The sequence below is a fragment of the Mya arenaria genome, chromosome 11 (assembly GCF_026914265.1).
Source record: "Mya arenaria isolate MELC-2E11 chromosome 11, ASM2691426v1".
In the NCBI taxonomy this organism is placed as follows: Eukaryota; Metazoa; Mollusca; class Bivalvia; order Myida; family Myidae; genus Mya; species Mya arenaria.
Genome location: NC_069132.1, coordinates 21,664,657 through 21,674,937, shown reverse-complemented (window position 1 = coordinate 21,674,937; position 10,281 = coordinate 21,664,657). Strand labels below are relative to the sequence as shown.

General features: G+C 40.0%; 1 protein-coding gene across 2 annotated transcripts; it reads right to left on the bottom strand.

Annotated features, from left to right (window-relative positions):
- Positions 1 to 2,569: 2,569 nt before the first annotated feature.
- Positions 2,570 to 8,777, bottom strand: LOC128209346 (dehydrogenase/reductase SDR family member 7-like). Of its 2 annotated transcripts, XM_052913346.1 has the most exons (9): positions 8,701 to 8,733; positions 8,178 to 8,409; positions 7,166 to 7,300; positions 6,796 to 6,945; positions 6,404 to 6,516; positions 5,560 to 5,799; positions 5,034 to 5,153; positions 3,902 to 4,068; positions 2,570 to 3,536 (listed from the first exon to the last, which is right to left on the bottom strand). In XM_052913346.1, exons 3-9 carry the CDS (start codon positions 7,275 to 7,277, stop codon positions 3,470 to 3,472), a joined length of 969 nt encoding a protein of 322 aa, XP_052769306.1. In that variant the 5' UTR covers positions 7,278 to 7,300; positions 8,178 to 8,409; positions 8,701 to 8,733; the 3' UTR covers positions 2,570 to 3,469. The 2 variants fall into 2 exon arrangements, with proteins under 2 accessions (XP_052769306.1, XP_052769307.1); XM_052913347.1 differs by lacking the exon at positions 8,178 to 8,409 and having other exon boundaries at positions 8,701 to 8,777.
- Positions 8,778 to 10,281: the final 1,504 nt, after the last annotated feature.

The following is a 10,281-nucleotide window of genomic DNA, read 5'->3' as shown; positions in this document are numbered from 1 at the left end:
GGTATCCTGTACGTGGACGAGTATTAGGTGTCCTGTACGTAAAAAACAGTATAAGGTGGCTTGTACGTAGAAACCAGTATAAGGTGTCCTGTACGTAGAAACCAGTATAAGGTGTCCTGTACGTAGAAACCAGTATTAGATGTCCTGTACGTGGAAACCAGTATAAGGTGTCCTGTACGTAGAAACCAGTATAAAGTGGCCTGTACGTGGACCAGTATTAGGTGTCCTGTACGTAGAAAACAGTAAAAGGTGTCCTGTACGTAGAAACCAGTATAAGGTGACCTGTACGTGGAAACCAGTATTAGGTGGCCTGTACGTGGAAACCAGTATAAGGTGACCTGTGCGTGGAAACCAGTATTAGGTGTCCTGTACGTAGAAAACAGTATAAGGTGTCCTGTACGTAGAAACCAGTATAAGGAGTCCTGTACGTAGAAACCAGTATAAGGTGTTCTGTACGTAGAAAACAGTATAAGGTGTCCGGTACGCAGAAACCAGTTTTAGGTACGCAAAAACCAGTATAAGGTGTCCTGTACGTAGAAACCAGTATTAGGTGTCCAGTGCGTAGAAACCAGTATTAGGTGTCCTGTGCGTAGAAACCAGTATTAGGTGTCCTGTACGTGGAAACCAGTATTAGGTGTCCTGTACGTGGCCACCAGTATAAGATGTCCTGTACGTAGACACCAGTATAAGGCGGCCTGTACTTGGACCAGTTTTAGGTGTCCTGTACGTAGAAAACAGTATAAGGTGTCCTGTACGTGGACGAGTATTAGGTGTCCTGTACGTAGAAAACAGTTTAAGGTGTCCTGTACGTGGACCAGTATTAGGTGTCCTGTACGTGGAAACCAGTATTAGGTGTCCTGTACGTAGAAACCAGTATAAGGTGTCCTGTACGTAGAAACCAGTATTAGATGTCCTGTACGTGGAAACCAGTATAAGGTGTCCTGTACGTAGAAACCAGTATAAGGCGGCCTGTACGTGGACCAGTATTAGGTGTCCTGTAAGTAGAAACCAGTATTAGGTGTCCTGTACGTAGAAACCAGTATAAGGCGGCCTGTACGTGGACCAGCATAAGGTGTCCTGTACGTAGAAAACAGTATAAGGTGTCATGTACGTAGAAACCCGTATTAGGTGTCCTGTACGTAGAAACCAGTATAAGGTGGCCTGTACGTGGACCAGTATTAGGTGTCCTGTACGTAGAAACCAGTATACGGTGTCCTGTACGTAGAAACCAGTATAAGGCGGCCAGTACGTGGACCAGTTTTAGGTGTCCTGTACGTAGAAAACAGTATAAGGTGTCCTGTACGTGGACGACTATTAGGTGTCCTGTACGTAAAAAACAGTAAAAGGTGGCCTGTACGTAGAAACCAGTATAAGGTGTCCTGTACGTAGAAACCAGTATAAGGTGTCCTGTACGTAGAAACCAGTATTAGGTGTCCTGTACGTGGAAACCAGTATAAGGTGTCCTGTACGTAGAAACCAGTATAAAGTGGCCTGTACGTGGACCAGTATTAGGTGTCCTGTACGTAGAAAACAGTATAAGGTGTCCTGTACGTAGAAACCAGTATAAGGTGTCCTGTACGTAGAAACCAGTATAAGGTGTCCTGTACGTAGAAACCAGTATAAGGTGACCTGTACGTAGAAACCAGTATAAGGTGACCTGTACGTAGAAACCCGTATTAGGTGACCTGTACGTAGAAACCCGTATTAGGTGACCTGTACGTAGAAACCCGTATTTGGTGACCTGTACGTAGAAACCCGTATTAGGTGACCTGTACGTAGAAACCCGTATTAGGTGACCTGTACGTAGAAACCCGTATTAGGTGACCTGTACGTAGAAACCCGTATTAGGTGACCTGTACTTAGAGCCAGTAGTAGGTGATCTGTACGTTTCAGCCAGTATTATATGCCCCGCAAGTGGAAACCAGTATTAGATGCCTCGAGAGTAGAAACCAGTAGTATTTAGTTATAAAACATTATAAAGTTTGGCAAATGCGGTAAAAGTCGCGAATGCTGCAAATGTTGCAAATTTGCGTACGTTGCGAATTTACGGTGAACGTTATTCAGAGCAGATCAATTGAAAACCGCGAATGTTGTTTATTTCTATATTTAAATGCCGAGTGGCGAATTTCGTGTGAAAACAGCTGAGGTTTTTTTTTTGCTAGCTTGTATGTAACCTGTGTGTTCAGTGCCTTCATTTTATTAGGAAGTTCTTAAAAAAAATGTTTGTCTGCGGTGGCTAGGCAGTAGCCCGATTTACGCATCCATATGCACCGATTTCATTTATTTCACCCATTATACCCCAGACACTTTTTTGTAACTCTTTATTTTCATTTAGAATATTTTGCGGCAAATTATAATGCTGTTTGTTAAGGAATATTTCACACAAATCTTCTTCTTTTTGCAAAACTATCCCTAACCAGGGTTTATAAAACCATCAAGATTAAGGTGCTCTAAAATGGACAATATATTTAGGTTTCATTTTGTGGTCGACGTGTTCGCTTATTTCCCATTAATGACACTATCAAAAATGATCGATTCATAAACATATATTTACACAGTTTGGTTTGTTTCTGTTTGATGTTTATTCATTAAATTACTAAATAAAATAAGTCATTCATTTAAACATGTAAGAAAGAGTTATTGCCAAACACAAAATATGTGTTAATATGGTCCCTTTAAGGCAGCCATTTGTACATAGATAATAGCGGAGATCGTGATGTGCTACCTCTCCTACTCGGTGGTAAATTTCATAAAACATATCAAGTCGATTCCTTAACTTCAGCCATTTTCCTAATTTAAGTATCTCACTGTTCTTATAATGTAATAACTTTGTTTCATCTGAATCCTTATTCCCATTGACTTTATTAAAAAAATAAACGTTTACATCTAAACCGCGTATACGTCATATTAATTTTAATTGTTGTTTTTTTTGTTAAACCGAAATATTTATTAATATTACAATAATACATCAGTATAAAACAAGTATACCAGAAAAAGAATCGAATAATTAGATTGGATCTAATTTTAAAACTTCTCTCTTTAATTGACTTCTTCAAATCGACTTTAGTTAGGAAATGGTTTGTGACGTTTTATGAGTACCAACCCTCCTTAGCCGTTAACCTTACCCTGCGGACACCCGTACATTTACGAGCGGAATCGGAATACAATAATTATTCTTACATTAAAAAAACAGTTTACAGCTTAACGGGGTTACGCCTTAAGTTACTATGTTAACCCGTATTGTCTTTAATGAAACTTGGCCCTGCTCATTAATCCTTTAAATGAACTTGAAAAACAAACACGCTAGTGTTAAAGCATCCAGTTTTAGTTTCTACTTCAGAAAAAATGATCATCTCGCATTTGATAGTTAATGTACTAAGTATATAGTACGTGTCAAGCATATCACAGTGTCCCGGCTTCCAGTATAATATATCGCGGTATTGAGCGTGTATCCCTGCACACAGACCGCTCAGTGTAGGTCTGCAATTCCTGATTTCACCTTGTTGGCCCGGTGCTGTCCTAGAGTCAGTGACACCCTATGGGAAAAGAAATGGGAGTCAGGCTGGCAGATACATGCCTACATGTAGCGTGAAAGAGATGGTAATTTCAAATTTCGCATAGTCTGTTATTTTATGTGCGATAATTTGAATTGTAAGATGAAGTTTGGCAACTTGTATTCAGTGTTTTCTTTCTTGTAATTGCTGAAATAGTCGTTTATATTATTTTTTTGTAATTCACAATTCTAACATTTACCTATCATGCTTAAGATTTTTTAAACAACACGGGAGGCCTTTTGTATTTGTAAATATCTAGTGGTCCGACCCATTTGTAAATATCTGCATATTTATCGCAGTGGAGTAAAAACCTTACAGTAACAAAGATTGTCGAAATCTTGACTTACTTTCTTGCGATGTATGGGGCGTACTGGAAGAGATAGCAGAAGAGAAGTTCGGGGTTGGGTGTCACCCATACCTCGTGCAGCCCGTTAGCGGCCGCCACCACCATCAGCTGAGCGCATCGGGCAGCCGTCATCCGGCTCCATGTACGGTCCATCGGTACGTTCAAGGTCTTGAAATTATAATTATAATAGATCGAGTTAAGGGTTAATAAGTTATTTTATTCGCAAAGTATTTAGTATTAAAAGTTTTTATTTGCAAAGGATGATATGAATCTGAAAGAGTTTAACTGGACTGGTCATTTTATTTTAGTTGTGACCGCCAAATGATCACGTTCATTGACACTGAATCTGCAAATTATAATGACATCGATAAAGTACATGTTTGTATATTGTGATCTTTTTGTATTTTTTTTTCAATTTCGCAAGGGGTAATAACTGTAGCAAAACTCAAGTATTGAAAGTATTAAACGGACTAGTTTACCGGTATAGCTGATGTGGTCATGTATAATTGTTTAATGCTTGAAATAAACATTATACAATAAATGATATTCACGATATTGTAAATGAAACATATTGGTTGAAGTATTCATATTTTCTTTCATCGATGTAATATTCGTGTTTGTAACGATCAGCTGTATATCCGTAAATAGTTTATAGCGAATGTTATTTTGCAGGGAACCTATGCGAAACTGGCACCCTTGTATCATTGTATCCTGCTATGGTTATGTTCAAATAGTTTGGGTTTGAAGTCAATATCTTAGATGGTTCCGTGTATTATGTATGTATTAGTTTTTTTTATATGTTTTTAAAACCCAGCGAGTTTCGACACGGGTACTTGATCTACATGTACAACCCATGGTCAGGTTTTAATATTACAAGTTTGAAGTCAATACCCTAAATGGTTTAAGAAGTCATCTTTTCTCCTGTTCTTGATTTAAACACAAACATAACCTGTAAGTGTTCGTAATTTCTTCCCGCACTACAGATGTTTTCGAGTGGAAATTCAGATAAAATCCCAGGTTTGATACAAATATTCTACTTATTTAAGATCGAAAATGTCTTGTTCTTAATTTGGTACACTCACTTTATAAATAAAAACAGAATTATACAAATAAATGTGGACCAATGCTCACACCTGACCGGGCTTATCAGTAAATGCATGCAGGAGCGCGTCCGAGAACACTGGACCCGGGCACGCCATTGTCACGGCGATGTTGTGAGGAGCACACTCTATTCGAAGCGTATCGAAGAAACCCTGAAATGAAGGTGTTCAACTATAAATAAGAATACACACTTTTACCAATTATAGAACAGAATAAAAGATAAACTGCAGCAAAAGAAGGTAATTTATTTATATTCTTAATATCATTAGCCATGTTGGTTTTCTTGTATCAATGTGGACCTTATTTTCGCATAGCCTTAATTGTATGGAAGTCGATATCGGCACTTAACAGGATGGGAGTACTGATATGATCCAAGAGGTTGTGGGTTCGATTCTCACCATGGTAACTTTCATATGGCCTCTAAAAGGGCACTAGTTCTGGTTTCTACCTAGCAGACGGACTCGAGAGTGATAATTTGATAAATATCTTCGTTAAAATAAACCTGTATACATGTTCATATATAAACTATAAATTACAAATAATCACTGCGGTCCCTACTTGTAAGCCATGTTTTGCCGCGCTGTATGTTGCGGATCCAGGTGCGGGCAGTTTGCCGGCGACGCTACTTGTGCACATGACGTGACCCCGGCCCCGGGCGATCATGTGAGGCAGCACAGCCTTGGTCAGGGAGATAGGCGCCAGAAGGTCAAGATCGAGCACCTGCCGGTCCACCTCCACCGCCGTGTCCACGATCAAGCTCCGCTGAGAGCGGCCAGCGTTGTTCACCAACAAGTCGATCTGAAAATAATTGGTATACATTGTATGTCTTATACCTGTTGCCTGTAGTGCAGTGATGTAGTGCAGTGATGTTTATTTGTAAACACGTCGTCTACATATTTGAAGTTTGTGCGAGCTATGCATATGTACAGCATAGTATTTAAGGACGGTGTGCCATTAAAGGTCATATCAGATTATTTTTAAGTCTAGTGTCAACCTTTCATACGAATCCCCATCTAGATATCCTTAAAAACGAACCCCCGAACCTGGACCATTCTCAATGGTCAGATTTCCACTCCAAAATACATTCAAATTAAACATAATGTAAGTGTGTTGATCATGGGAATCAGACATTATACATCATTCTTTGATATCAAATGCCAATAACTTTAGTACAAAGTATGAAGCATGTTGTTTGCACTTATGGTTTGTAGTCGGAATTATAGAAAAAGTAAATAAATTATATTCGGCAAGATCTTTGAACACATAAGAGTGTTTGAGTCGTTTTTCAACAGGTAAACCTATCCGTCCTCCAAACGCTAAACAAAGAATCGATTTGGTATGGCTTAAGTAGTTAAAGACGGCGATTTGTTTAAAGTACTTAAGGAAGGTGAGCCAAGTATACCTGTTTGAAGTATTTGAGGACGTGTTCCGCGGCGTCCGCGTGTGTCTCGTGCTTAAGCAGATCGAGCGGCAGTACCATCACATCGTCTGAGGACAGCCGGCCACCAGACACCTCTATGAATGCGTAAGACTGGACACATGAATACTTTCTTGGTAGGGTCTTTCTTGGTAAGGTTAGCCGTAAGGGATTAATAACAGTACATTATCTGGCTTGAAAACATTTTAATGAATATTCAAATGAACGTTTAATTCTGTTTATCTTGACTCGAGGCGTTTGAAACTTATATTAGACATGGTAAACGCAAGAACAGATCTGGAAAACAAAGGGCAGCACAGAGTTTCGATCATTCAAGTATATATGAATCTACAATGACATGCAATAAACGACAGTACCTATACACCTCTGCTTGATTATGACCAGCAGGTCCTCGCGGCGCGCGGACAGAACGAGGCGGCAACCTGCCCTCGCGAACTCCAGAACAAGCGCCTCGCCGATACCGCTCGAGCATCCCGTCACCCAGACTACCCGACCCTTGAGCGCCTCTAAAATGAAGAAAAGTCAACGTCTGTGTAAAAACGCCGAGTGTGAGAAACCAATTTCATGAATTTTGGCACCCACTATTATATTTAAACTGTACGGAGCGCGTGTTGTCAGTTCATAACAGTGCAGCCAATAAGCGCTTGCATACCTTCAAAAGCTCTTATAACCTTATGACGTCGACTTTGAAATGTTTTATAATGTATTTGAAACCGTGCTAAATACCTGGAGATTTCCCAAAGCGGAGGTTCCACTCGAGAGTGAGATCACAGTCCTGACGCCACAGTCTCCATACGAGCAGAACCAGGACGCTTACAGCCAATACCAACATAAACATGCTTGGACACTGTCAGGGTGGGACTTTGAAAATAAATCAATAAAAAAATTTTTTACTTCGGACTATAAACCCTGGATTGACATATACTTCCTCTTCATTGTCTTACATTGTCTTACACGAGATGAACGATCTTTCCTGTTCAACAAACAGACATAAATTAGCAAAACACCGCACGAGCAATACAGTGTATGCTTGAAACATTACAAAGTACAATCTGGCAGGTCCATTTCCTACCTCAATACAATACGAACAAGTAATTTCCTGGATTAAGGGGGAAATTGAGAAATGGTCCTGTTCTTCCTCAAAGCTTCGATTATTAGGATGGAAAAAGTATGTCTGTCTATATTTCCAGTATAAATATAATCGTTATTAAGAAGATATTTCCTCTGCAATTACAATTCATATACTCTATGTATTCAAAAATAATAGCAAACACCCGGCGACGGTACGACGTCGCTGGACATTGGAGCGACCACAACTTGGCCGACCAAAATCCCACGTTGAGGCGGCGTGGAAAACCCTGACGTCCGTGCGTCAAGGATTTACGACGTCGTCTCGACGTGTGATACTTGTCGGGCGCCCGTCTAAATGAAGTTTCATCACACAGTTACGTAATTATACTCGTGTGTGTATTGGTACAATGTAACTTTATTGTAAATTATATATTAGAGTCACTATAATACTCTTAATATATACTGAATAGTTTATGAATGCCTTAGTACCGATCGGTAAATATATACGGTCCAATATCGAATCAGTGCGTCTGGCTCAGCGCGTCAAGTCCACTATGGTAAAAGTGGAAGTTTATGTTTTGAATTGTTTTACGATGCTAAATAGTGGAAACGTTAATCTTAATATAACATTTCTGTGAGGCCACAGATATCTGAAAAAATGTCGAACCAATTGATTTTCCAGTCGTTATTGTGACGTCACCTCGACGTCGGGTTTTGACGACAAACCACTTTGCAAAACCCACTAAAATTCCACGTCAAACCTACGTCAGAGTCCGACGTCGAGACGGCGTCGACGTCAAATGTTTGCTGGGAACCATCATCCGAGGAGGACATGAAACAGACGTAAATGGACGCTGATGTCACTTCTGGAAATCCAGCAACCTGCACATACTCGTGGCCTTTGTTAATATTTAATATTTGTATTAGCAGGGCGCCATCAGGTACATGTATCCCTACGCGTTTGATCAGTCTGAGAGGCTCACCATTACACTGTGCAAATGTGTTATAGTATACAGTTTCTCACCTGACCTATCAAAGTGAAAGTAGGCGTGACAACTATAGCGAGCATACACTTATTGATATTTTTTTATAAACGTCAGGATTAAAACAACCAAATTAAGCAAAACAAACGCACAATATCAATAAATTCAAAATGCTGTTAGAAAAGAGATAATCAAAGACAAGAGTACCTTTAATGTTAAGCCGATGATCACGTAAAGAAGCACGTCTGTGTGTGGGTACAGCAAAGGGTCAGTAATGATAACGTTTTATGGAAATGGCAAATGTTGGTAAAAGGGCGACAATCACATAAAACAAAGATGGGGCCTGTCATGTCTTGAATGTCTTACCAGGGGTCAAATTGTATCATGTATCTTTTTCCATGTATCTGCTGACCGATTCGAGGGCTTTGCCAAAACACGCAACGTACGTATTCTCAAAATACACAAACATTTAAACCAAGTCACGGAAATCATGTTTTCATGGAATCAGGGAATCTGTATTCATCGGCCGTTATACAACAGAATTCGATTATCTCGAAGATTGTCGGAAATGGCAGAGATGTTACGAGTGCAGGGACTACTGCCAAAATTACTTTTTATTCAGGATAACTCATTTTTTCACTATAGTCATTCATAAACGTATGTACTCGGTTTTGCATTTATTTTAATCGACAATGGGTGGAGGGCGTGGCAGTGGGGTATTGGCATAACCCAGGTCCTTGCATGTGCTCCTAGCCCACAATGATCAACCAAACATCAAAAGAAGGCTCTTTGGGATGCCATTTTACATTGCATTAAAATTATATCGTCCATGTTAAAACTAGTTACCATACGAACGGAATAGATCATCTCAAATTTATTGCCATTAATGCACCAGTCAATTGTAACCACGCACCCCCCCCCCCCCCCCAAGTCCGGGGAATAGCTGGGACTTTGACTTCCGGTCCAGCCAACCCCGGGTAAAATCCTCGCCCTGCGGAGACGAACTGATGGTAAAATCCCCGTCAAATGCCTCCGCACCCCAGGGACCCTAGGTAAGGCCCATTCTACCCTATATTTTGCGCGAAGACAAAGCCACCGCATTTACCCGGCACTGCGGGGACACCTGAAAGGTAAAAACACGGCCCTTTTCACCGGCTATCCCCGGTATACCCCCGGACCTGGGGGCGTGGTTACAATTGACTGGTGCATAAGCGGTGTGGTGACCATAACTTGTCGAAAACATTCCTGACGTGACGTAAACATCTGGCTGATTTACTTTTAAACTCTTAAAACAACATTGGTGCTCAGACTCATATGTGGTATCCGCTCTCGCCGGACAGATTTACATATAGCATTCAGAATTCCGACAACCAAAATTCTATTCAGCAGGTAACAGCCGCAAAATTTCCATTAAGTCACTATAAATTAGTTTTGCCAACTTTAGAAGCTTGCACAAATTCAATGAAACATACTTTCAGTGGTCATTCTTGATTACCCTTGAATGCGTATGGGTTTGTAAAGGGATCAGACTTCACATTACGCGGGTTACACAAATATATCTAACTTCTTTGGTGTCAGAAGTGGGATAGCTCGTAGTCGATGAAACTGAACTTTATAAAAGAAATATTTGAACACTGATTTCTATTAATATTCTGTTTTTGTCTTATATGAAGTCCACATGTTGAAAGCGAGTTCACATTTTATTGTTTTAATTTACATATTATTATATTTACAAATAAGGGAAGTAATTTAGTTCTACTTTTTACGCTAAATATCAATCCGATATCC

Coding starts and splice junctions, on each gene's coding strand:
- LOC128209346 (XM_052913347.1), bottom strand. CDS start 7,277: ATGTTTATGTTGGTATTGGCTGTAAGCGTCCTGGTTCTGCTCGTATGG. Junction 6,946..7,165: donor CCGCTTTGGGAAATCTCCAG/GTATTTAGCACG, acceptor TCTTCATTTTAG/AGGCGCTCAAGGGTCGGGTA. Junction 4,069..5,033: donor TTACTGATAAGCCCGGTCAG/GTGTGAGCATTG, acceptor TATAATTTCAAG/ACCTTGAACGTACCGATGGA.